General features: G+C 53.9%; 1 protein-coding gene across 1 annotated transcript in view; it reads right to left on the reverse strand.

Moving 5' to 3' along the window:
* Positions 1-27,177, reverse strand: part of ITGAE (integrin subunit alpha E) — a 68,093-nt gene that overhangs the window by 30,685 nt on the left and 10,231 nt on the right. The window contains 16 exon segments of the mRNA XM_021067683.1: positions 996-1,126; positions 2,424-2,660; positions 3,284-3,424; positions 3,787-3,929; positions 4,488-4,623; positions 5,694-5,761; positions 6,210-6,360; positions 7,479-7,632; positions 8,397-8,548; positions 9,152-9,267; positions 9,678-9,767; positions 9,770-9,811; positions 10,040-10,157; positions 10,475-10,542; positions 12,233-12,324; positions 20,428-20,545. Of these exon segments, the coding sequence (XP_020923342.1) occupies positions 996-1,126; positions 2,424-2,660; positions 3,284-3,424; positions 3,787-3,929; positions 4,488-4,623; positions 5,694-5,761; positions 6,210-6,360; positions 7,479-7,632; positions 8,397-8,548; positions 9,152-9,267; positions 9,678-9,767; positions 9,770-9,811; positions 10,040-10,157; positions 10,475-10,542; positions 12,233-12,324; positions 20,428-20,545 (1,957 nt within the window).

The raw sequence follows: 27,177 nt of genomic DNA on the forward strand, positions 1-27,177 counted from the left end.
AAATTGAGATCTGTTAACGAGAAGATCTAGGGCAACTGCATTCCAGGCAGAAGGCACGGCTTGTACGAAGGGCCTGTGGTAGGAATGAGCTCAGTCTGTCTGAAGAGCAAGAAGGTCAGCATCCCCAGGGCACAGTTCGTGGGACCGAGGGGAGTCACAGAGGTGGGGATGCAGGGGTCTGCGGGGCCAGGCCCTGCTAGGGAATTTGGATTTTACTCTAAGTGGGAGCCGTTGAGGGGTTTAAGCAGAAGAGGGAAGGGATCTCTCCGGCTGCTGGGTGGACAAGGGAGCCCAGGGAGGGGAAGCAGGGAAGGACACCACGGCAGTGGTCCAGGCGAGAGGTGACGATCGCTCTCAGGAGGTATTCTGGAGGCAGAGCCAATGAAGTTTTGTTGTGGGGTGGCAGGGGAAGGACAAAGAGGAATCCAGGAGGACCTGGGTTTTCATCCTGAACAAATGGCACGCTTGGCTGAGATAGAAAACCCAGGGAGGGGCGAGGGGGGAGGGAATGGGGGGTGGGAGAAAGAGGCCATTTTTAGACGTGTTAACTTTGCGATGCCTCTGAGCGACAGCCAAGAGGGGTGTTGAGTAAACAGCCGAGTCACAGGGCAGAGAGGTGCTCTGTGGGCTTATTTATAGCCATGGAGCTTAGGGTTGGAGCACAGACGCTCTGAAATCAATAGCAGTAATAATAGCAGCCATCACTCGCACTGCGCTAAATACTTTGCATAGATTTTCTCCGTCCTCTTAACTCTGTGAGGTAAGTGCATTGTTATTCCCATTTAGAGATGAGAGAATTGGGACTTTGAAATCAATAGCCTGCCCAAGGGCACCCCTGTACAGGCAAGCTGAAGTTCAAACCCAGATGGGCAGACCCTGGAGCAGGTGCTCTTAACCACTGCACTGCCCCCTCCCGTCCATGCCTGGGGTCCTCAGGGGGTCATTTAGGGCAGGGCAACCGGTGAAGCTGCCCAGACGCCCGGGCAGACCCCTACCGGAGCACAGCCGCCCGGCCCAGAGCGCCCACGGTGATGTCAGCAAGGCCGTCCCCACTGAAATCTAAGCCACCGGCCACGGACATGCCGAAGTAGTGGAGTCCTGGGGCCACCGCCGAGGCTCTGATCCTCTGTGGAGGGAGAAACACAAGGTGTCAGGGAGGGAAAGGGCTTCCCTTTGGTGTTATTCAATCGGCAGACCGGCCTTGGTCCCCGCTCCAGGGAGTCCTCCACCGAGGATCTGGAGAGAGAAGGCCAACAGTCTCACGGGGGAGGTGGTATCTGAAGGGAGGCTTGAAGGGAGGGGAGGCCTGACCGGGAGACGAGGAGAGCAGAGTCACCTGAGAAAACAGCCGAGGCCAGGGCAGCTGGAGCAGGGGGCACAGGGTGCAAGGAGGCTGGCTGTGGGGCTGGGGTGTGGGGCATGGCTGTCTAATTAGAATTACATTTCAGAGAGGCCACTGAAATCGCAGGATGGAAATGGCGAGGAGGCGGGCGCCGGGGGTCGGGGCGGGGGGGAGGTCGGGATGGAGAGGAGGGGCTGGACTGGGGAGGCGGACAGGCTGAGCTGGGTATCTGGGGTTATCCCGGGTTTCTGCTGTGAGGGGTGGAGGGATGGGGCCCAGAGAAGCAGCAGGTCTGGGGGCAGAGGATGCTTTTGGCTGGGCATTCTGAGAGTGAGATGCTGGAGGCTGTGCGGGTGAGGTGTTCGGGAGCTGCTGGACACACAGGACCCAAGCCTGGAAAGAAACAGCAACTGGAGGTAGGACAAAGTGCCCATCAAAGACGTAGTGTGGGGAGTTCCCGTCGTGGCTCAGTGTTTTAACAAATCTGACTGGAACCATGAGGTTTCGGGTTCGCTCCCAGGCCTCGCTCAGTGGGTTAAGGATCCGGCGTTGCCATGAGCTAAGGTGTAGGTTGCAGATGTGGCTCAGATCTCGAGTTGCTGTGGCTGTGGCGTAGGCCAGAGGCTACAGCTCCAATTGGACCCCTAGCCCGGTAACCTCCATATGCCGCAGGTGCAGCCCTAGAAAAGACAAAAAAAAAAAAAAAAAAAAAAAAAGACCTAGTGTGGAGGTTGGCAATGCAGGGGAATGAGATTCAGGCATGGAGGGGTTGGGTGGGGACGGAAGCCAGAGGAGGCACAGAAAGAGAGGAAAGCAGATCTGAAGCAGGTCTGTGGTCAGCAATGCCAATGAAGGAGGGAGAGCCAGGTCGGGAAAGTGGGAGGATGTTGCCACCACCTCTAGCCCCGTTGCAAGGGTCTGGGATGAGACCCTCCGGGTGACTTCTGCCCTTCACTGGACACTCTCAACCCCCCGGGACCCGCCTGGCATGTAGGACTGGAGCTGACTTGGGTATCGGGCCATCCTATCTGGGGAAGGTCGGGGTCCCAGAGGAGAGGCAGGAGAGAGCCCTGCAGGTCACCTGTGGCTGGTGAGTAGAGAGGTCAACCAGCTGGTTGGTGGAGTGTCCATTGTAGATGTACACGCTGCCGAAGCCTGCACCATCGTCGGCCCCAAAGTCCTCCAGGGGGGCCCCGATGGCCACATCTGTGAGCTGATCCTGACTGATATCCCCCACCGTTGCCATGGCAAAGCCAAATCGGGCATAAGGTAACCTGGAGTGCCCACTGAGCGTGCGTGCCAAGGTGAAGGAACCATCCTGTAAAGCAGAGAGGCAGCTCAGCCCTCAAGACAGGGATGCAGGCTGCCCACCCACCAGCCCACCAGCCCACCACCCCAGGAGGCATGCCCCTGGGCTCGTTGATCCCGATGCTCCAGCAGGAGGTCTGAGGCTCAGAAAAGGCAAGAGACCTTCCCAAGGCTATACAGTGAGCGAGGGGTGAAGAAGGCAGGGTTCTCCTGCCTTGCAGTCCAGGACGCAGAGCTGCACCCCTCTGCTCCCCCAGTTAGGGGACTGGCCTGGCCACCAGGAGGCCTGGCTCCACCACACCCTTGCTCTGTAAACTGGAGCACGTCTCACCATCACTGAGCCTCAGCTTCCTCATCTGTACAATGGGAGTGACAGCCACCTTTCACCCTTACTGTGAGAAACAAGTGGGGTGACAGACAAAGTGTGCTTTGTCAACTGGGCAGCTGTTTGGGATGATGGGGTGGGGAACGTGAGAGGGGAGCAGGCGCCCCACCTGGCCCCCATCTACTCTGAGCTCCCCATCACCACCCTTTGGTTCAAGGCAGGGCCAGGGCGCTCCCAGCCTCCGTCACCTGGACCCCAGGCTGAGCCCCGCAACCTCAGCCAACGTGCAAAGACGTAGATTCTCCCACCTGGTGGTTCACACGGTACACAGAGACTCTGCCCTCCTCTCCTTGAATGTGGTGAAACGGAGCTGCCACCAGCAAGAGGTCCGTGATCCCATCCATGTCCACGTCCACAGGGCACAGCTCGGAGCCGAAATAGGACCCCATCTACAGCCACGGGGGGCACGCAGGTCACAGGGAGTTCTGGGGAGTCCCCCACCCCCCGCCACGGGACCCCGCAGCATGGCTAGACCTCTGCTCTTGCTCTTCCTGGACCACCACATTTGGGGTGTCCAGATCAACGCATGGGCCAGAATAACACAGGGGTTGGGTGACGAGCCTGACCCCCCCTCAGTGGGGCAGAGCAGCTGGTGATCAGACACGCAGAGCAGGAGCAGAGGCTGAGCCCTGCCTGAGATCGGCCCAGGCTGCGTCCCCAACGCACTGTGTGCCCTCGAGCCTGTGCCTTTCCCTCTGGGGCCTCCAGATCCTCCGTCTATAAGAACAGGGGGTCCTTCTCCAGCAGGTACCTGCTCGCCCTCCAGCACCAGCGCGAAGTCCGTCTCTCTGCTCTCCTTCTGGAGCTCAAACACAGCCCCCCGCTGCTTGTGCCGCGGAGCCCCCGCCACATAGGAGAGGCCACAGGTCTTGTGTAGCACGGCCACCGAGTAACCTGAGGGGGGGTTGTAATCAGGAGCTCCCACTGGGCCTCTCCTTGGGCCCCCCGCTTTCCAGTCAGGCCCTCAAGGAGGCCTGGGCAGGGAGGCAAGATTGGAGAGACCATCTCATCCTTGTCAACTTCACCCGCGATGGCTCCCGCTTGTCCATGTGGCTGGTCACACACACATGCCCCACAGATATGACAGACACGCATTCGAGCTTGCATTCGAGCTTCGCTCAAAATGCACTCCGCACACATTCGCCACCCACGTGCGTGACCCACGCGGTACATCAAGTCCAAGGAGGGGGTGAAGGGTCACCCACCACTATTATTAACGGAGAGGCCCCACCTCCCTAGGTAGCTGCCCTGGGCATCAGTACCAAGCAGGCCCTGTCACCATCCAGGAGGCCCTAATTCTCAGTCTTGGGGTCCTTACCCGGGGCCCAGCCCTCAGTCCACAGACCAAGGCCCTACCCAACTAGCCTTGGTATCCCCGTCCAGGCCTCACCCCTCCACCAAGAGTTCCCAAGCACCGCCCTCACCCAGGTAGCCCCCAGGCCCTGCCCTCACCCAGGTAGCTGTACTGCGCGCCCCTGGCGTCCTCCACCGTCTGGTTCAGGAAGCGGCCCCGGCGGCTGTGTGTGTCATAGAGCAGCACGCCCCCTGACCAGTCAAAGGCCCCGACGGCGCCAAGTAGCACCTGCCCCTGCAGGGGACAAGGGTTGGTGACTGACCGTCTGAGCGAGAGGGACCCAGGGCCAGCCACGGTGGCTGCAGATCGACCAGCCAGCACAGTGAACCTTGTGGGCATGGGGCGATGGGGCTGCTCCGTAGCCCGAGAGGCAAACCCTGGGTTCCTGCCTTGTCCCGTGCTCCTGTCAGGGCGGCTGTCCCTCCTGTACCAGCGAACCCCAGGGCAGAAATGCAACCCAGGGCCCAGGCGTTGAGCGTTCAAGTGCGACGAGGATGGAACGAGAGGGACCACCTCCGTCCGCCCCCACAGGCAGTGCGGCCTGGGCCTGGGGCACAGGGCACCTGTGCCGAGTGAGGCGCTCGCTGTGCTTCCGCCACATGCAAGGACAGTGTCCTCACTGCCCATGTGTCCCCCCCCCGTGGGAACAGGGCCTCTGGAGGGGACAAGCACCCGACTTGGTGGGCAAGCCGACCCAGGCCAGAGCCCAGGCGCTACAGATCTGCCTTAAGGGGCGGCATTTAATTCTCCAGCACAGGATGAAACAACCTCCTGTTAGAAACTGGGCCATTCTGTTGTCACCCTCAAAGGCCCAGGTTGGGACGAGCACCCAGACTGTCTCCCTTGGGAGTTCCCATCGTGGCTCCGTGGTAATGAACCCATGGTATCCATGAGGCTGTGGGTTCAATCCCTGGCCCCACTCAGTGGGTTCAAGGATCTGGCATTGCCGTGAGCAGTGGTGCAGGTGGCAGACTCGGCTTGGATCCCGAGGTGCTGTGGCTGTGGTGTTGATCCCGCAGCGGCAGCTCCCATTCGACCCCTAGCCTGGGAACTTCCATACGACACAAATGCAGCCCTGAAAAGGAAAAAAAAAGAGAAAAAAGGGTTTCCCTTTGTCCTAAAATGGCTCCTTCAAGGCCAGATACTATAAATCTCTTGAGAAAAACAGAGGCAGAATGCTCTGTGACAAAAATTACAGCAGAGGCCTCACGACAGGAGGGCAGAGTCCCACCCTGAGAGCCAGCACCCCCCACCCCCCGGCCCTCCCCTTGGCAAGGATGCCTGGTGCGGAGTCGGCCACATACCTCGTCCAGGATCTGGGCGCTGAACCCCACCTGTGCCAGCTGGTAGTGGGGGGCATCTCCGACCATGCCTGGAAGCCAAGAAGCCCAGTGAGGGTGCTGTGGGCCACGGTGAAGCGAGAAACCAGGCTGGGGAAGGGTCCAGCTTGGACTCCCCATTGAAGGCAGGATGGCTGGTAAGATGGGCTGAGCCCCAGGCTAGAGATTGGGGTCCTGCTTGAGCAGCTCCCGGCAGAGGGGGCTGGGCCGTCCCCTCCCTCCTCCGGGGTGGCAGGCACCACGCCCCGGTCACCCTTTGTTCTCTGCCACCAGAAAGAGCTTCTCATCAGAGCATCACGGAATTTGGGCAACGTGAGGAGGGCTGGAGGGACTGCTGACTGTTGAGAGGACTAGCAGAGGCTCAGAGAGGGGACGGGAGTTGTCCAGCGGGGCCACGGGGAGGGAGGACTGGGGCGGGGCTGGAGCTCAGGCCCCGGGCCTCCTGCTGAACGCCGAGGGGGCTGCCCCAGGGACACTCACCTTCCACACGAATAATCCTCTGCTGCAGTTTGCTCAGCAGCCCGTCCAGCGCCATGTAGTTGGTCACTTTGAAGGCGTGGTCCTCATCAGGGTCCGAGGCGATCAGCTTCAGTTCGTTGTACGTATTACTTTTATTAAACGCACCTCCCACCTGCAGAGAGGCCCTGGGTCAGTGGGCCAGCACCATGAGGGCTGGCTGGGCCCCAAGCCCAGAGGGCTCTCCAGGCCCTGGGAGAGGGCTGCGTCCCCCACCACCACCCGCGGCTGTCGGGGCCTCCATCCCCCACTCCTTCCCCTGCTCCCTGTTCTCCCCCACACACTCTGCATGTGTTTTCCTGAACACACCAGCCTCCTTCTCACCTCTGCCCATGCTGTTCCCTCTGCCTGCAGAGCCCTTCCTGCCTCTCCCCCCACCGTTGCCTCCCCACCAAGCCCTACGTCAGACACTCCATTTTTTTTTTTTTTTGTCTTTTTGCTATTTCTTGGGCCGCTCCCAGGGCATATGGAGGTTCCCAGGCTAGGGGTCCAATTGGAGCTGTAGCTGCCGGCCTTTGCCAGAGCCACAGCAACGCGGGATCCGAGCCGCATCTGCAACCTACACCACAGCTCACGGCAACGCCGGATCCTTAATCCACTGAGCAAGGGCAGGGACCGAACCCACAACCTCACGGTTCCTAGTCGGATTTGTTAACTACTGCGCCACGACGGGAACTCCTGATACTCCATTTTTTTTAGGGCCGTGCCTGTGGCATATGGAGGTTCTCAGGCTAGGGGTCAAATCGGAGCTGCAGGTGCCGGCCCGCACCACAGCCACAGCAATGCAGCACCTGCAAACTACACCACAGCTCATGGCAACGTTGGGTCCTTCACCCACTGATCAAGGCCAGAGTTTGAACCCATGACCTCATGGATACTAATCAAGTTCACTTCCGCTGAGCCCCGATGGGAACTCCTAGGTCAGCTCCTCCTGTTTTTCCTCCAAGGCTCAGCTCGGCACCATCTCCTCCAGGAACCTTTCCTGCCAGCCGTCCAGCGGCTCCCAGGGTGTCCACTGCTCTCCCCGTCCCGCTGGATGAGTGAGCTGTGACTACCATGGGGACATGGTCTGAGGAAGACCCCCTCTGAAGGGGGTGGGGTGGGGGGCACATGGGACACAGGGGCTGAGAGACGGTGCCTGCTGGTAGACGGAGCAGAGGTCCGGTGAGCTGGAACCCAGACTCCTCCCCACCCCGGGCTGCACCAAGTCAGGAGGTGGCCCCCAGCTCTCACCCCAATGGCAAAGCGCTCGACCCCTTGCATCTTCGGGGAATTGATGACAGTCGTGAGGTTGAGGGGGTCGTCAAAGATGTCCCCATCGGTGAGCACCACCATGACCTTGGATGCCTTTGCTTTGGAGCCGTGGCTTGGCGTGAAGATGTTGTCTCTGAGTCAGGGAGAGTGAACGGAGAGAGCTTTGCCAAAGGGAGGACGGAGCCCTGGGGAGGTTTTATTCACTGACCTGCTCTAGCACTTGAGAAGATTAAGGGGCCCTCGGGGAGAATAAAGGCCCAGAGAGGGGTGGGGATGGCCCTACAATTCACAGCAGGGAGGGGAGAGGCGAGGCTGCCATGCAGGGGTGCTCGCCCTCACCTGCCCCCAAGGGAAAGGTGCCGGCCAGACCTGAGTCCACTCCTTACGGGCACGTGTGGGACTCATCACGACCTTAACAACAGTGGCCAAGATTTACATAGCGCTTCTGTGTCAGGCACTGAGCAGGCAAAGTACCTGTTTTAACCCGTTTATCCACTTGTAAGGCAAGTACTATCGTTATTCTCATTTTAAAAGCGAGGACGTGGAAGCACAGAGAGGTTAGACAACTCGTCCAAGGTCTTACAAGTACAAAGCGGAGCTGGGATTTGAACCGAGGGGGCCCTGACCACGGAGCCCCTCCTGTAAGCGCTGTGCCCCACCGCTGCTCACGGGCGTCGCCTTTGGAAGAATTTTTGGAGGTGTCCGCCATCAGCCCAGGTGGGCTTGAAAGACCTCACCGTCCCCTTTCGGCCAAGGAAGGGGCAGAACCCTGACCCTTTCTCCCTCACAGCTCTGTTGAGCCACCTCCTCCATGCAGGAGGCTCCCGAGCCTCCGGGCAGGCTCGTGAGCCCGCACCCAGCAGGTGTGCAGGTGACCCCCGCTGCCCTCCTACTCACAGCACGTGCTGCATGGCGGAGGCTGTCTTGGTGACACTCCCCACTTGAGTGATGTTCTGGACTCTGTCGAGGGACGCCGCCACATCCTGGCTGTCCTGAAGGTCAAGCTCCGTCTGGATGACGCTCCCGTATTGCACCAGGGCAAAGCTGCACTGGAGGAGAGGCGCCAAGGGAGGAGGAGGGTGGCAGAGTCCCCACGCCCAAGGTCATCCCTGCCCCTTAGGTGGCTCTTCCTGGAAGCAGTGGAAGAATCCATCCAGTCCTCCTGTCTCTGGGCAGGAGGAGATGCTCAGGCAGCGGGATTTCTCTAAGTCAGTAGGGGTGGAGGGAGGTATGATGGTAGCGGCTCCCAGTGACTCATAGGCTTCTCCCTGAACCCTTGTCCCTGTATAGCCCCCCAACATACTGGCTCCGGCTTAGGCCATGTGACCTGCCTTGACCAGTGGGACATCAGCAAGTGTGATGCAATCAGAGGCTTGAAAAGTGCTTGCCATGAAGGAGTTGCTGGGCTGGGCAGCTGGAGGCACATGGCCCAGGAAGGTGAGGGCATCTTAGGCCATCCAGGCAAAGAGCCAGATGTCCGTAGAGGGAGGAATAAAGTCCAGACAAGACCAACAGAAGAACCACCCAGTGGAGCCCAGCCCCAGTAGCCAACCCACAGAACCGAGACTGGATTTTTGGCGGCTGTTTGGAGGTGGCTGGTTCGCAGTTCTGGATAAGCACGGCCTGGGAGTCCCGCTTTCAGGGAAACGCACCTCGAAGCACTTCTCATAGATGTTCCGCATCATGTTGGAGATGAAGTCTTTGGCTCTCTGGAAGTCTGGGGGATCGATGCTTCCTGAGCCATCCAGGATGATGGCAATCTCGGTGCCTGCGCCGAGACAGGGAGCCGGTCAGGAGCGGGCGGGGCCTGTGGGGCAGGAGGGGGGGCACACGTCCTGCCCTGGAGGGCGATCACCCCCTTCAAGCTCTGAGGGCTCAGTTCAAGGAGCACGTCGGTGATGCTCCCAAGAGGGAAGCCTTTGTCTCAGAATAAAGAAAGAGCCAACACCTGCTCAGGGTCTGATGTGCTTGTGTCACTCTCAGCACACCTGCTCCGCCCACTCTCTCAACCTCAGTTTCCCCATCTGCAAGATGGGGGGTGGGGGAAGGACAGAGCTGGGACTGACCAGGCCTGTAGAATCCAGCCACGGCACCCCATCTCCCAGACCCCTGGAGGCCACCAGCCTAAGAGTCAGCTCTGACAACCCCTGGGAGCTACTCGGTTCTGCCGCTTCTCACCTGCTGCCGCCTCCTCCTCCTCCTCCTCCTCCACCTGCAAATCCCGGCGCCGCCTGGCTGTGTTCTCTGTGCTGCCCTTTTTGCCCTGGAGCAGTCGCCAGCAGCCACGTGGCCATCGGGCTCCAGGAGACTTTCTTTTAAAAGAACACACGAAGAGCTCAGAGTCAGGCAGCCTCCTCGTTGGCTTCCAGGCAAGCCCCCGCTCAGCTCTGCCCTGCTTCCCTTCACACGGGGCCTAGGCCTACCCAGCCCTCCCCGGACCCCTGCGTCCCTCGGCATCTGCCACGGGCTGGTGCCTCTCCTTGCAGACCCAAGGAGATCTCTTCAGAGCTGTCCAAGGCGAGTGAGGGTCCAGGCCTTACCAAGGTCAGAGAAGTAGACCTGGGCCCTGGGACGGAGGTCGGGGGCCAGCAGGCTGCAGTTGCCTGTGAGCTCTGAGCTGAGGCTGTGGGGCTGCCGCACGGGCACTTGAAGGCAGACCTGGGGAGGGAGAGAAAGGGAGGGCAAAGCCTGGGTCCCCCCCGGCCCAGGCCCCCTGGTCGCAGACACAGCTGCACCCCCACGCCAGCACCAAGTGCCTCCACCAGGCAGGGGATGCAGGAGGAGCTGGCTTAGCCCTCCCCAGAAGTAGGGCCAGCGGGCTGGGTCACACGGAGCACCCGGGTCAGAGCCACCATCAGCCCTGGGGTTGGCACCAGGGAGACAGCTGGGCTCAGGTGTGAGGATCACCTGCCACAGGACTGGTACCCACAGTGGTCAACCAGCCTCCCTGAGGCCCTCTGCCCTCCCACACTCACCAAAACACCGTGATGGTTCCGGACAAGCGTCACTCCCCGGTACCTCCCTTTGGGGATGTGGGCGTGCTCTGAAACAGTTAAGCCCAGGTGAGGAGGGAGGGATGCTGGGAGGCAACCCAGGAGCCAGGGGCAGAGGGCAGAGGGTCATCTTGGCCAGGGCCCCGTGAGGAGGAGCTGGCACTCAGAGCAGCTTCTCGATGCTGGATTAAGGACAGGTCTGGGAGGTTCCCGTTGTGGCTCAGTGGTAATGAACCCAACTAGCATCCACGAGGATGTGGGTTCAACCCCTGGCCTCACTCACTGAGTTAAGGATCTGGTGTTGCTGTGAGCTGTGGTGTAGGTCACAGACACGGCTAGGATCTGGAGTGGCTGTGGCTGTGGTATAGGCTGGCAGCTGCAGCTCTGATTTGAGCCCTAGCCTGGGAACCTCCATATGCTGCGGGTGTGGCCCTAAAAAGCCAAAAAAAAGGGACAGGACTGGACACACCCAGGACAAAGAGCCTGCCTCTCCCCCCAGGTTCTCTCACTCAACACATACATATGCCTGCTCTGTGCCCGGCCTGTGACAGATGGTGACAGGGATGCAGAAACACTGAGACCCGGTGCTTGTACTCCCGGGGCCCTGGTCTGGGGGGCAGGGAGATGGAGCTGCACTAGCTGGGGGTGTGTGCAGCGCTGGGGCTGCCCGTATAGACGAAAGAACCCTCCACTCTCAAAGTCCCGTCTCCCAGGAATCTGACTGTCCCACAACCCCAGGGGCAGGAGGGTAGCTCCGTCCCCTCCCTCCCCAACGTGGGCCACAGGAGACTCTCATGTTGGAGTCATCTTGCCAGACTGTGTCCCCTTCTGTGGCAGAGATTGAGCTGTTCCACACAGCACCTCCCGCAGGGACCGGGATGCCGCTTTATACGGCAGAGGGGTGGTCGGCAGAGGTGGGTCTCCAGTTAGAGTGAGACTGGGCGGGGTGGGCAGAGCGTGGTTAATGAGCGAATGAGGTCCATTCGTTTCTTCATCCAAATGGCATTTATCCAGCATGCTTCATACATGGCAGGCCCTGCGCTAGATGCTAGGATGGCCACCGCTGGACCCGAGGAGAAAGGCTGGCTTCCCTGCAGGTGTGGTGAGCCAGGGTCGGCTGGGTTTTGGAAGGAGGTGGAGTTGGGTTTGCATCTCTGGTGCTGCCCAGGTGCGTGACCTTGGTCGTACTGGAAACCCAAGGACCTCTCTGAACTGGAGCTTCCTCTTCTGTAAAGCGCGTGGTTTTGAGGATTAAAAGTACACGAAGCACTTTGCAGTGTCAGGCGAGCACTTCATACATTTCAGTATCACTTTTGTTAGGACTGGGTCTGGAAAGGTGGGTTGGGGCCTAGGACTGGGTAGGGGTGGGACCGGGCATCAGGATGGAAGGCCTGGAGTTCCCACTACGGCTCAGCCGTAGCGAACCTGACTAGTATTCATGAGGATGCGGGTTCGATCCCTGGTCTCACTCAGTGGCTCAAGGATCCAGCATGGCCATGAGATATGGTGCTGGTCCAAAATGTGGCTTGGATCTGGTGTGGCTGTGGCCGTGGCGTAGGAAGGCAGTGGCAGCTCCCATTAGACCCCTAGCCTGAGAAATACCATATGCCTCAGGCGAGGCCCTAAAAAAGCAAAAGAAAGAAAGAAAGTCTGGCTGTAGGGGTAGAGTCTAGGGTTAGGTGGGGCTGGGATGAGTGGGATTCCTAGAAAGGACGCGTTCCCTGAGTGGGGCTGACTTACCAACTGGCTGGCAATGGAGCTCGTCCCAGAGGAGGGAACACTGGTGCAGGGGGCTTGCTGTCCTGCTGGTTCTGGGGCTGGTGACCAGGAGCCTGAGCGGGAGGGGAGGCAGCAAGGTTGAGCTGGTCAGTGACTCCCTTCTCCTCCCTGCCTGCCCAGGCACAGACCCACAGGCTCCTTGTCTGGAAAACTATGGAGAAGGCCAGACCTGGAAAGGCAGGCAGGCTCCCGGCCCAGGATCTGCATCATGTGGGAGGCGAGGTCTCAACCTCTACCTCTGCACCGCTCCAGGCATCCCCTCTGCCTGCTGGCCTGCCCTGACAGAGGTGGGGGTGATACTGCTGATAAGTAAAGACTCTCTGGTCTTTGGTGATGGGGGGGAACCAGGATGCCACCAGCAGCACGGCTGCTTCTGTTGGGGACAGCGCTGGCTCCTTAGTGGCTGCCGCAGGTGCTGCCCCACCCAGCCTCAGTGACAGTGCTTCCTGAGCAGAAGGCAGACTCTGCCCCCCACCCTGAGCCCAGGAAGACAGCAGAGAGCCAGGGTCAGCCTCCAATTCTCACCCTTTGTGCTGCCCAGCGGGGATCAGGCTGCCCCATCCTAGGGGTTGTGAGTGGGGATATTGGAGAAGGGCCCCTCAAGACGGGGCTAGGGAGAGTTCCCGCTGTGTCACAATGGGATCAGCGGCATCCTGGGAGTTCTGGGAGGCAGGGTCCATCCCTGACCCAGCACAGTTGGTTCAGGGTTCGACAGGGCTGCAGCTGCGGCTTGGGTCACAGCTGCCGCTCGGATCTGATCCTTGGCCCAGGATCTCCAAGTGCCACAGGGCAGCCAAAAAAGAAAAAACAATAAAGATGGGGCTTGGTAACAATAAGCCAAGTCCCAAAGCCTTACGCTGAGGGCGGGAGGAAGCCACAGAGCACTCCGTAAAGAGGAAGCCGACGCTGTGACAGGTCAGGCAGCTATGGTGGGTTAGGGTACCGTTTCCACTTTCTCACCTCCCACGCAAACGTTTTTAAAATTATGAAATATGTCATTCACGGACCTCCACGGTTGACGATACCAATAAAATCCACCCCCGGGTGTGCCCTGCCCAGCCCCCCACCCACTCCACGCTGACTTCCACCCTCTGACAAGGGTCCTGCCGAGGTCAGCAGTGGCCCCCACACTGCCGGATCCAAGAGACACCCTTCTGTCCCCTCTTCCTCAGCTTCTCAGCAGCCCAGACATGTGTGACCCTCTCGGCCTTGAGACACTGTCTTCCGGATTTCCCCGGACCTCTCTCACTTCCTCCTCTCAGACTCCTTGGCTGGCTCCTTCCCCGTCTGACTTCTAAACGGCACCTGCACCCTGGGGGCAGGTCCTTGTCTTCCTGCCAGCACACACTCCCTAGTGATCCCGTCGCATCCCCTGGCTTCCATACGACACACGCCGACATCCCCGCCTTTGTGCCTGTGACGCTAGCACCCCTCTGCCAGGCAGAGCAGCACAGCTGGGGAAAGCAGAATAATGACCCCCACCCCCCACCCTGAGAGGTCTGCATCCTAATTCACAGAACTCACAATTAAGTTTCTTTTTCTTTTCTTTTTTTTTTTTTTTTTTTTTTTTGTCTTTTTGCCATTTTTTGGGCCGCTCCTGTGGCATATGGAGGTTCCCAGGCTAGGGGTCGAATCGGAGCTGCAGCTGCCAGCCTGCCTACGCCAGAGCCACAGCAACATGGGATCCGAGCCACGTCTGCAACCTACACCACAGCTCATGGCAACGCCGGAACCTTGACCCACTGAGCAAGGGCAGGGGTCGAACCCGCAACCTCATGGTTCCTAGTCGGATTTGTTAACCACTGCGCCACAACGGGAACTCCCACAATTAAGTTTCTTTCCATGCAAAGGGCACATGTGGATTTGATTCAGCTGAGGTTCTTGGGATGGGACGTTTATCCTGGATTATCTGTGTGGGTCCAATATGATCACAAGGGTCCTTATAAGAGGAAGGCACTGCTGGCTTTGAGGATTGATGAAGTGGCCACAAGCCAAGGAGCAGGCGGCCCCCAGAAGCAAAGAGGTGAGGAAACAGAGTCTCCCCTTGAGCCTCCAGAAGGAACACAGCCCTGCCAATGCCTTGATTTCAGCCCAGTAAGACCTCTTTCGGACTCTGACCTCCCAAATTGTAATATAATAAATTTGAGATCTATTCTTGGCTGCCGTACAGTTTGCAGAAGTTCCCAGGCCAGGGATCAAACCCAATGACCTGAGCCACAGCAATGACAATGCCAAGTCCTTAACCCACTGAGCCACAAGGGAACTCCTCCTCCAAAGTATATCTAAAGAGCAACTCTCCTCTCTTTTCCCCTGCCACCATCATCTTGCCTGGTCTACAGTAATAGCCTCCTAACTGTCCTTTTTTATTTGTTTTTTAAAATTCACTCTTTCTTTCTTTTTTTTTTTTTCTTTTTACGGCTACATTTGTAGCATATGGAAGTTCCCAGGCTAAGGGTCAAATTGGAGCTGCAGCTGCCATCCTATGCTACAGCCACAGCAACGCAGGACCCGAGCCTCGTCTGTAACCTACACCACAGCTCAGGCAATGCCGGGTCCTTAACGCACTGAGCACGAGGCCAGGGATCAAACCCACGTCCTCATGGATCCTAGTCAGGTTCATTATTGCTGAACTCCTAAAATTTACTCTTGTAATTTACACCATGCCACTCCTCTGCTTCCACAGCCGTCTGTACACTTAGGAAAGGGGTCCACCCTGCTTGCTGCAGCCCCGTGCAATGCCTGCCTGCCTCTGAGACGCTGCTGCAGCTCCCTGGCTCTCCAAGCCATAGCTCCACACCGGCTGGCTTCTACTCCAAGGCTGCCCCCAGCTCTCTCTTGCCTGAGGCCCTCCGCCTTGCTGGGCCCCCCTAACTCTTCCCGAGCCTGGCTCATTCTCATTCCTTGGCTTTGCTTAACTGTGAGCTCCTCACAAATGCGTTCCCCCATCAGCCTCGCCTCACAACCCAGTTCCTCTGCTTTGCGTCACCCCGTTGATTTCCTTCTCGGAAGCTGCCCTCGTTTGAGCGCGTCCCGTTTACCCGGTTACTGTTTATCATCTGCCCCCGCAAAGACGGTAAGCTCCCCAAGGATCTTGCCTATCTGTTCGCCACTTTATTCCCAGGGCCTGGAACTGAGGCTGGCATGGAGCAGGTGTTTGGTGACATTTGTTGAATTAAATGACAGCCCAGGTATCAGGCAAGGGGGCTCCTCTGGGGCGGGGCTGAGGGGCGGAGGGCCAGGTGCAGCTGAGCTCTGTGGGCTTGCAGCTGAGCCCCCAAATTAGGTCACTTGCTCAGCAGCCTTTCCTCTGCCCCAGACCCCTCCCCAGCCCGGGCCGCAGCCCTGGCCCAGACCTTTGTCTCTGCTCCTCCGCAAAGGTGGACTCAGTGCTGGGCTCTAGCCCACATCAGGTTTTGGTGAGCAGGTGGAATGGCCTCAGCTGTCCTTCCTCCTTTAGGCCGTGGCCCAAGCTCTTTCTTCTGCTTGCAAGTACTTTTCACCTCCTCTTCCTACAGAACAATCTTCCCAAACAACAGCTACTAGGGAAGGCTTCCCCAAGCCCTCTAGGAAGCCCTCACTACTGGACACCTACCCTTATCCTGGCTTTTGTTCCCACATAGACTGTGAGCTTCCAAGAGACTGCCATGTACAGCTGCACAGGCTGTGCACTGCAGAACCCAAAGTTGCCATTCACATCTCGATCATGCAATCCTGTTAGCCTGGGGCCTGGCCGGAGCTGCCTCTGTGGCCTATCCCTTTAACCACCCCCACCCTGGGGGGTAGTCTCTTCTCCAAGCTTATTGACTGGCTGACTGACAAACAACTGCTGAACCCACCATCTGCTGTGACCCCTGGGCTGGATGCAGCCCATCTCCTGCCTTCACCCGGCTCTAACTCATCTCTGTCTTCAGAGTCTGTTTTCACAGCGCCCAGGCCTTCTTTATATTCCACTCCACCCTCCTGCAGCAGCCAAGCCCACAACACTGCCAGCCTGGCTGGATCTTACAGAGAAACAGGAGTTCCCGTTGCAGCTCAGTGACAATGAATCTGACTAGTATCCATGAGGACATAGGTTCGATCCCTGGCCTCGCTCGGTGGGTTAAGGATCTGACATTGCCGTGAGCTGTGGAGTAGGTAGCAGACATGGCTCGGATCTGGCGTGGCTGTGGCTGTGGTGTAGGCCGGAAGCTGTAGCTCCGATTCCACCCCTAGCCTGGGAACCTCCGTATGCCACAGATGTGGCCCTAAAAAGGCAAAGAAGAAAAAAAGAGAGAAACCATGTGAGGGAGTGAAGGGACACATCTCGCCCAGCGAGCCAGCCTTTCCTCTGTGGCCCAGGCGGCCAGCAGTGCATTTCCTGTTCCGTGTAGCAGCCTGTGGTCTCGGGTTCCAATGTTTGTGGCAGGAACCCAGAAGTGCCTCCCACACATCCTCCTCACGTGTGTGTGTTCAAACCCGTGAGCCTCCCTCTGCTTTAGCAGATGTTCAAGGAGGTTTTCATGAGCCCGGCTGAGCTTCGCCCCCCACCCCTAGGTGGGCTCAGAGCCCCCCTCTGCTCTGGGGGCTTCACAGTCTCCGCCTCTGCTGTGGCCTTTCGGCTTGGCCTCTGATGGAGGGCGCTTAAAATCTGCTGAGCTTTGTAGCAGGCGTCAGGAGGGCCCTGCTGGGAGGGCAGGAGAAAGTCACAAATAACTGGGGCTAAAACTTGGCCTTGACCTTGACGGGGGAGGTGGGTTGCGTTCAGAACGCTCCGGCACTGCGACATTTGGAAAACTGAATGCGGACCCCGAGCAGGAGCCATGACCCAGCTACTCCACCGTGGGACACACGGCTGATAAAAAGTGCATCTGCCCAGCAAAAGAAAGTGCAGAGCCGTGCTGTGTGTCACAGCCCAAGGCAACGGCCAGAACACTCCTCATCAGCACTGTTCACACAAAGGAAAACTCTAGCAACCATAACACGTGCCCCTTGATTCCTAGAACTGCATATCGAGGGAGAGGAGCCTGACATAACCGAGCATCTACGGCACCAGAAGCTCAAGAGGAGGCGAAGGCAGCCCATGGAGCCGGGGGTGCGAACGGCGCTTCCCGCTCGCCTGGGCCTGGAAGGCAGCACAGGGATGCAGGGGGCTGCTGTAAGGCTGGTTCTGTTCTGCCTCTTGATCTGGATGCCGCGCGTGTGGGCGGCTCACTTTGGAAACAGGCACTGAGGGGCCCTCTTCACTTTGGAAACAGGCACTGAGGGGCCCTCTGATGCCGTGCGCGGGTTTCTGTGTGGCAACGTGTCAATAAACCTTTACCAAACACAACACAGCAAATGCTTACCTTCAATTCATCTTCCCGCAGCCAAAACCTTCCTAACCCTCTTGGTACTGCCCTCCCTGCTTCAAGTGATCTGGTTCCCCAAACCCCCTGTGCGGGGTGACAACCCCCCCTCGCCCCCATCCAGTGTCTCATCCCCTCAGCTTCAGCCCCAGCACCTTCCCAACTCGCTGGCCTTGCTCAGGGCAGCTTCCAGACTTCTGACCAAGCTGTTCTCCCTGACTCCCCATCTCACGCCGTCTCTCATGAATTCCTGCTCAGCTCCTAAGTTTCAGGGTCGCTATATATCCTCTGGCTCAAGGACCAAGCCTCTATGTCCCCAAAGGGCCCTGGATGTCCCCACAGAGCAGCCATCACTCAGGTCACCACGTGACCTGTTTTCCACAAGAGCCAGGACCTCTGGGAGAGCGGGGACTGTGTCTGCTTTACCACCTTATCCTCCCAACTTCCCCCAGCACCAAGTAGATGCTCCGTAAATTCACGTGAATGAAGGAAAGAAGGAAAGCGTGAGTGAATGGGCCCTGCCCTGACCACCTAAATCTAATAGTCACCAGTCTCTTCAATGTACAGAGGAAACCAAGTATGGGGTCCAAGCCTGCTTGGCTGGTGTGGTCTTCAGCCTGGGTCCAGGGCAAGAATGCTGCCTCAGCAGCTGCCACTGCCTCTCCATTGTCCATCACACAGAGCTCCGCTCAGCCAGGAGCCCTGAGCGCCTCACCTGGTGCCGCCCCCAAAGCCATCCGGAACCTTGGGCTCCTGGCTCAGGTGTGCTGGGTCTGAAAGAAACCCTTGACCATTGACCAGAAGCAGAAGAGAGAGGGCAGGAGGTTGGGGGTAGGGGGTCCAGCCTGGAGCAGCTGGGTTGTTAAGCATAGAAAGAGTCCTGTGGAGTTCCCGTCGTGGCGCAGTGGTTAACGAATCTGACTAAGAACCATGAGGTTGTGGGTTCAGTCCCTGCCCTTGCTCAGTGGGTTAACGATCCGGCGTTGCCTTGAGCTGTGGTGTAGGTTGCAGACGTGGCTCGGATCCCATGTTGCTGTGGCTCTGGCGTAGGCCAGTGGCTACAGCTCCTATGCGACCCCTAGCCTGGGAACCTCCATATGCCGCGGGAGAGGCCCAAAGAAATAGCAAAGACAAAAAAAAAAAAAAAAAAAAAAAAAAAACTACTGAAAAAAAAAGAGTCCTGTGACCATCACAAACCAGACAGGGTGGGGGGACTGCTCTAGATTAAGGGAGACTCAAGATACAGCAATGATATGCAACCCATGAAACTTAACTGGATCCTGACTTCAGATTTTTTTTTTTTGTCTTTTTAGGGGTGCACCCGCGGCATATGGAGGTTCCCAAGCAAGGGGTCGAATCAAAGCTGTAGCTGCCAGCCTACACCACAGCCACAGCAACGCCCGATCTGAGCCCCATCTGTGACCTACACCACAGCTCATGGCAATGCTGGATCCTTAACCCACTGAGCGAGGCCAGGGATCGGACCTACATCCTCATGGATGCTAGTCAGATTCATTTCCACTGAGCCATGATAGGAACTCCTATAAATAATTCTAAACTAGCCTTTTTCGTTTTATAGTTAGTTTGGAGAGTGATCCAGTTGAGAACGACTGCACTTATTTCATTCATTTTTACCTGCTGTGGCATCAGAAGATTCCCACCTAACTTCTTCCACTTGTCAATGATGCTTATTTCCAGTCTTTCACCATTCCAGACAGTGTTACAATCAGTATCTTTACATGTGCCTGAGGAGTTCCCTGAGGTTGGGGTCTGGGAGTGGAATCGCTGAGCCAAAGGCCACCTGCATCCTCAACTCTCTCCCAAATGTCAACAGGATTCTCCCGGGTACCAACTCACATTCCCACAAACTCCTGTTTCCCCACATCCTTACCAGCGAATGCTGTCAGGCTTAAAATGTTCTGCTTATCTCCTGGTGGTACAGTATTTTTTTTTTTTTTTTTTTTTTTTTTTTTTTTTTTTTTTTTTTTTTTTTTTTTTTTTTTTTTTTTTTGCTTTTTTTGCCTCCGGCATATGAATCCAGCTAGGGTCTAATCGAGCTGTAGCCTGCCTACGCCAGAGCCACAGCAACGCGGATCCGAGCCGCGTCTGCACCTACACACAGCTCACGCAACGCCGATCGTTAACCACTGAGCAAGCGCAGGACCGAACCGCACCTCATGTTCCTAGTCGGATTCGTAACCACTGCGCACGATGGAATCGATATTTAAAAATATAAAGTAATGTGCGTTGATCTTAAATCTGGCCGGATTGGTGCCAAAACTTACTTGCGCCAAACCCTTAATGATGGGCATTAACTCCGTCTTTGCCACAACCCTGTGAGGTAGGGAAATATCACCCCCACAGCAAAGATGAGAAACTGAGGCTCAGGGCTGAGCGTCTTGCTATAAATACAGAGTGACACTGTCACCGAACCACAGCGACCAGACCCACAGCCTGCCTTGCAACCATCCCTCCTGCCTGCCTCACATTTTCCATTAAAAAAAAAAAAAAATTGTCACGGCCCCAAATTTCTATACTGAGCATGTGTTGCCTTTGTAAAGGGCAGACGAGCCTTAATAAACCTTATTTTAGAAGAGTTTTTCGTCTCTCCCACCCCAAGAGGCCAGGGTGAGGGGCCGGGCAGGGCTGGGAGGTCTGGGCCTGAGCTCGCAGTGTCTCTCCCACCTTCTCACTCCCCTGCACGCCCCTCTGGAAGTGAAAGGAGGTTCTCCCCAGGCTGTAGGGTGGGGAGCCGAGGCCTTGTCTGGGGGCCTTTTCAGCCTCCCCAGGACCCCTCAGTCCTCAAACCCTGCTATCTGCCCCCCTGCTTACCAGGTCTGGTTGGTGCCAGAGTCTTGATGTAGAAGGGAGCTGAGCACGTAGGGAGCACCCTCGGGAGTCACCCAGGTCCGGGCCACATCCACGCTGAAGGCGGCCAGGGGAGCCAGGCCTGGCGAGAAAAGAAGACTATTTAACCAAAGACACAACTTGACCTCATCAAATCCTGCAGCACCGTTATCTCCATCTTACAGACGAGGAAAGCGAGACGCCCAAGGATCTTTTTTTCCAGCAATGGGCCTGGAGTGCAGGCATGTCTGACCCAGAGCCCTTGTTCCTCCTACTAAACCAAGCTGTGTCGGCACCAAGGCCCCCTCCTCCAGGAAGCCTTCCTTGGCTCTCTCCCAGAGCACGTCCTGCCTTCTCACGTCCCCCACGGTGCACGTTCTATACCTGCCACAAGGCACGTGTTCATCCCTGTCTCAGGCACCAAAGTCAAAGCAGACGCTGGGGCCCAGAGAGAGGGTCTGCGCACATTCGATGAGCCCACCTCCAAGTGACCCAAGAAAAAACATATGTCCTCAAAAAAAAAGTCTACGGTACCTTTATTTCTAACAGTCCCACACTGGAAACAACCCAAATACCCATCAACTGAGGAACGGATAAACTGAGTGGGATATATTCAGACGGTGGACCACTACTCGGGAGTGAAAATGAACAAACAATCGATAGACACAGCAAGATGGGTGAATCACAGAAATCATTATGCTGAGTGAAAGAAGCCGTATGTGACTGCATGTATATGAGGTTCCAGAATTGGCAAAACTAATCTACAGGAAAAAAAAAATTTGCCTGGGGCAGTGGGGGTTGGGGATTAACTGGGAAGGGGCAGGAAGGAACTTTCTGGGATGATGGAAATATCCTGCATCTCCATAGGCGTCTGGGCTACAAAGGTGTACATTTGTCAAACATACATCAAATGGTCCATTTAAAATTTGTGCATTTCACTGTATGCAGATTTTACCTAAAAAAAAAAACCAAAAACAAAAAACCCACGAATCAAAAGCAAATATTGAACTCTAGTTGATATGAGTGTTGAACTGCTTAGGGATGAAAAGTACAACTTATGTCTGCAATTTACTTGGAAATGCAAAAATACAAGACAGCTTGATGGATGGATAAGTGGAAATATGTGGATGGATACATATAGATAGATGGATCTATATAAATATATATTTATTCATACATCGGTTGTCAACCTTTTGTTACATTTGCATTATCACACATATTATATACGTTGTAAAATCCAAGTGTAGTACATGGTTGTTCACTGCACAAGTTTTTCAACTTTTCTGTATGTCTGAAATTGTTCATTAAAAATTTTGCGGGAGGAGTTCCTGTTGTGGCTCAGCGGAAATGAATCCAGCTAGGAACCATGAGGACACAGATTCGATCCCTGGGACTTTACTCAGTGGGGGAGGATCCTGTGTTGCTGTGAGCTGTGGTGCAGGGTGCACACACAGCTCAGATCTGGCGTTGCTGTGGCTCTGGTGTAAGGCTGGTGACTACAGCTCCGATCTGACCCCTAGCCTGGGAACTTCCATATGCCGCGGGTGTGGCCCTAGAAAAAGACAAAAAAAAAAAAAGTTGCAGGATACTTAAGGAAAAACATAACATCTAGAAAATAGATCAATTGCTGGAGTTCCCGTTATGTCTCAGCAGGTTAAGAACCCAACTAGTTTCCATGAGGAGGCAGGTTCTATCCCTGGCCTTGCTCAGTGGGTTAAGAATCCAACGTTGTCACAAGCTGCGGTGTAAGCCGAAGATGCAGCTTGGCTCTGTTGTGGCTGTGGCTGTGGCGTAGGCTGGAAGCTGAATTCCAATTCCGCCCCTTCCATATGCTCAGGCACGGTCTTAAAAAGAAAAAAAAAAAAAAGAAGAAAGAAAGTGAGTAGATAAATTGCTACAGCTTCCACCTTTGGTCTTGCTTTATATGCTAAACTAATTCATTAGTTCAAACTGGAACTTAGGAGATCCATGAGCACTGGTGATGTATTACTGATGACAGCAGTGGCTGTGATGCATCAATACCCACCTACTAGACACTTTACAGAGATCAGAAAACTAATGCCACATGATCTTAAATGTTTCCATTTTAAGCTGAGGTTTGTAATTGTGTTTCACATAAAGGGTGATTTTTTTTTTTTTAATGAGAAGATTCTTTTTTATGTCTTTTTAGGGCCGCACCCACAGCATATGGAGGGTCCCAGAGCAGGAGTCCTGAGCGAGGCCAGGGAGCGAACCTGCATCCTCATGGATGCTAGCAGATTCGTTTCCACTGAGCCACAACAGGAACACTGAGGAGCTTCATTTTTATGGCAGTGATTTAACATCTGACAATATTCAATTGAAAAATAAAGCAAGGTGGAGTTCCCATTGTGGCTCAGCGGGAACGAACCCAACTAATAATGCCCATGAAGATGTTCATTTAATCCCTGGCCTCACTCAGTGGGTTAAGGATCCGGTGTGGCCATGAGATGCATGTGGTGTAGGTCTCAGACTCAGCTTGGATCCCATGTTGCTGCGGCTGTGGTGGTGGCCAGCAGCTATAGCTCCAATTTGACCCCTAGCCTGGGAACCTCCATGTGTCACAGGTGTAGCCCTAAAAAAAAAAAAAAAAAGAAAGAAAGAAAGAGAAGAAAAATAAAGCAAGATGAAGCCACACACACACAGACACACAAATTTTCAGGAAAATTGATACAGATAGATTGCCCCCCAAAGAGGCTGCTTCAGAACGGAAGGCCTGGCTCCTCGCAGCATTGCTGGGACTGTGCAGACCTCCCATCCTTGTTTTAAAAGAGAATCTCATTATTTTGTCCCAAAACTATTTGTGTGTGTGTGTGTCTTTTTTTTTTTTTTTTTTTTTTGGTCTTTTTAGGGCCGCACCCGCAGCATATGGAGGTTCCCAGGTTGGGGTCTAATCGGAACTGCAGCTGCCGGCCTACATCACAGCCACAGCAACGCCGGATCCTTAACCCACTGAGCGAGGCCAGGGATTGAACCTGCAATCTCATGGTTCCTAGTCAGATTCGTTTCCGCTGCGCCACAACGGGAACTCCCCAAAACTATGTTTTTAATTGTGAGCGAAGTCAAGCCTCTTATTCTAAGTTTGGTTGCGGCCTACGCATATACATGATTCATCTTTATGAGGTTTTATTGTGTTTTCTTATTAATTTGTAAGAGCTTTTCGTTCAAAAGAAATTGCCACTGTGTTACAGATACTGTTTCTCACTGAGCTGTTTGTTCAATTTGCTTAAATTTTTTCTCACATCTACATTTATTATGTAGTGCATTTATTTTCCCTTTATGACTCGAGATTTGTGTCACGCTTTCCCACTCAGATTTTTTTTAAAACGCACTCATGTTTTCTTTGATATTTTGTTTCATTTCTTAGGCTTGACTCTTTGATTCATCTATACTTCTTTTTGCATATATTTTTCTCCCCCCAAAAGGAAACTGTCTCAACATCATGTCTGGAATTGCTCATATCATCCCCATAGGTTTGAAATACGCCCTTTATCCTTCTCAGAATCCTCACATGCACTTGAGCGTCTCCAGGGACGCAGTTCTGCCCCCGCTGACCTCACTGTCGTCTGCTGGGGCACATTCATTAGTCTCCTGCCCTTGCTTTTCCAGGACTTGTCCCTCAGGATACATCCTTTCCAGACCAGTTGCCAGAATGAATTTTTAGAAGCACGATACTCCACTGCTTGACAGTCTACTGTATATTTACATGGGAAAAGGGCAAGGTGAAGTTCAGTCGGCAGCCTTATCTGTTCAAATCCTGCTCAACTAACGGCTTTTTTTTTTTTGGCCATAACAGTGCTTGAAAAGCTATACTCCCTTTTTCATGACAGTATGATGATTTTTTTATCCCTGAGTACACTAAATAAACATGCTACAAGGGGCGTTCCCTTGCAGTGCAGCGGGTTGAAGACCCGGCATTGTCACTGTAGGGGCTCAGGTCGCTGCTGTCGCACAGGTTCAGTCCCTGGCCTGGGAACTTGCACATGCTGCAGACATGCCAAAAACAAATAAACAAAACCATGCTATAAGGAAGTGTGTGTGTGTGTGTGTGTGTGTGTGTGTGTGTGTGTGTGTGTGTGTGTGTATTTTTTTAGTGCTGCACCTGTGGCATATGGAAGTTCCCAGGCTAGGGGGTCTAATCGGAGCTACAGCTGCTGGCCTAGGCCACAGCCACAGCAATGCCAGATCTGAGCTGCGACCTACACCACAGTTCACAGCCATACCAGATCCTCAACCCACTGTGTGAGGGCCAGGAATCGAACCGGCAACCTCATGGTTCCTAGTCGGATTCATTTCCACAGCGCCACAAGGGAACTCTGAAAGCATATTTTGACAGCATACTTTTGGGCAAAAACACTTGCACCAATTTTCTCAACATAATTTATAGCCCAACAATATCATAGGGAACAAATCTGCATTGCTTGCCATGTTCTGGTAAAACCCCAAATGCTTTGTTTCGCATATGCCTGCCCATCGAGGGGGCTAAAGAGGTAGCATTTTCTCAATTCTGCAGTCTATTGAGTCCATAAGCTATTTTTGGGTGTTCTGAAGTGTTTTTAAGGTTTAGTATTTATGTTGCCCTCAGGGCATTTTTCTGTGCTGGAACTTTATTTTTAAAGGCAGTTTGAATGCAAGAGAGCTGTGAGTCCCCTGAAGGTTGAAAAACAGTAGAGAAACAAGGCCGAAAGGCAAGTGCACCTTTTCAGTAATGACTCCCTCACACCTCTCTTCCACCACCTGCTCTTAACTCCTCATTTCTTCCTTTGACAAGGACAGTAAACCTTTCACTACAGTAAGTCATATCCATAAACTATATTTTTATATTCAAATGACTGGGTTTTTAAAAATATAAACTTGTTTTGCTGGTAAATTTATAAATTTTTCCACCCATGAAAATTGTTTGGGTATGGAGGTGGATGGAATGCATCACAATTTTTCCACTAAAACATTGATGGGAATATTTTTTTCCCCAATGAATGGCTTTTCACTTAGCAGGAGAGATTTGAGGAACAAGGTAAAATCACTGAGCAAAGGACAGGTCTATGCTGTCTTTTATATAAAGAAGAGAAGGAACTGTACACATACGAGTATGGAAGAGAGAACCATTTTAAACCTGTATGTCTCCAACAACATCACCGTAAACTATATAAAGCAAAAACTGACTGAATCAAAAGATTTAACAAATCTACAAAAACAGACCAAAAAAAAAAAAAAAAAGAACCCCAGTGAGGATATAGAAGATTTAAACAACAAAATTAATGAGCTTGATCTAATTGACCAGCACAATACCCTACCCACCAATGTTAAAATAAACATTTTTTTTTTCAAATGCACACGAAACACCAAAATTGACTGTAAGTGTGCTGGATCATAAAGCAAGCCTCGACAAATTTCAGTGGACTTAAATAATTCAGAATATGTTCCCTGACTATAGTGGAATTCAACAAGAAACCAATAACCGAAAGACGTGAGAAAAATCTGAACTTCTTGGAAATTAAGCAATGCAGTTCTAAATAACTTAGGGCCAAAGAGGAAATCAGAATAGAAACCTTAAAACGTTTTGAACTGAATGACAATTAGAGAGGACAAAGCAAAACTTGTGGGATACCGTAAAAGCAGTGCTTAGAGGAAATGAGGAAATGTACAGACTTAAATGCATATGTTTAAATAAAGAAAAAAAGAAAGGCTGAAAACCAATTTTGTAGTCTTTCCTCTCAAGAAACTAAATGAACAGCAAATCAAGCCTAGAAAAAGTATAGGAAGGAATATAAAGATATGACCACATAGCAATGAAACTATATCAAAGTTTGGTTTTTAGACAAAGTAATAAAACTGGGAGTTCCCATCGTGGCGCAGTGGTTAACGAATCCGACTAGGAACCATGAGGTTGCAGGTTCGGTCCTGCCCTTGCTCAGTGGGTTAAGGATCCGGCGTTGCCGTGAGCTGTGGTGTAGGTTGCAGACGCGGCTGGATCCCAAGTTGCTGTGGCTCTGGCGTAGGCCGGGCAGCTACAGCTCCGATTAGACCCCTAGCCTGGGAACCTCCATATGCCCTGGGAGCGGCCCAAGAAATAGCAAAAAGACAAAAAATATATATATAAATAAAATAAATAAAAAAATAAAAATAAAAAAATAAAATTGATAAACCCCTAGCAATACGATTAAGGAAAAAAAGGGAACATAGAAATTATCAACATGAATGAAAAAGAAGACAGCAGAACACGGCCTAAGACATTTAAGAAATAAGAAGATAGTTTGTGCACTTTTATGCCATTAAGCTTGACCCTGTAGGTGAAAAGGGCAAATTATTCAAAAAATAAATTTATCAACACTGACTACAGTGAAATCTGAATAATCCCAAATTAAAGAAACGGAATCCATTAACTCCAAGCCCAGATGGCTTCTCTGATGAACTCTCCCAAACATTTAAGAAGAAATACTAATCTCTCCCAGAGAAGAGAAAATACAAGGACACACACGGTCCAACCATTTTGGGGACAGATGACATTCATATTAACACCTCCCAAGAGCAATGCGTGAAAGGAAAGCTGGCGCTCTCTCTCTTGCACCGAAGCACAAAGATCCTAAGAAATACAGTAGCAAGTCAAGTCCAGGGGTTTATAAAAGCATAATACATTACACTCAAGTGGATTTTCCTTCAGAAATGGAAGAGTGGTATTACATTTGAAAATAACCAATTCATTCATCATGTTAACAG

The sequence above is a fragment of the Sus scrofa genome, chromosome 12, assembly GCF_000003025.6.
Source record: "Sus scrofa isolate TJ Tabasco breed Duroc chromosome 12, Sscrofa11.1, whole genome shotgun sequence".
NCBI classification, from domain to species: domain Eukaryota; kingdom Metazoa; phylum Chordata; class Mammalia; order Artiodactyla; family Suidae; genus Sus; species Sus scrofa.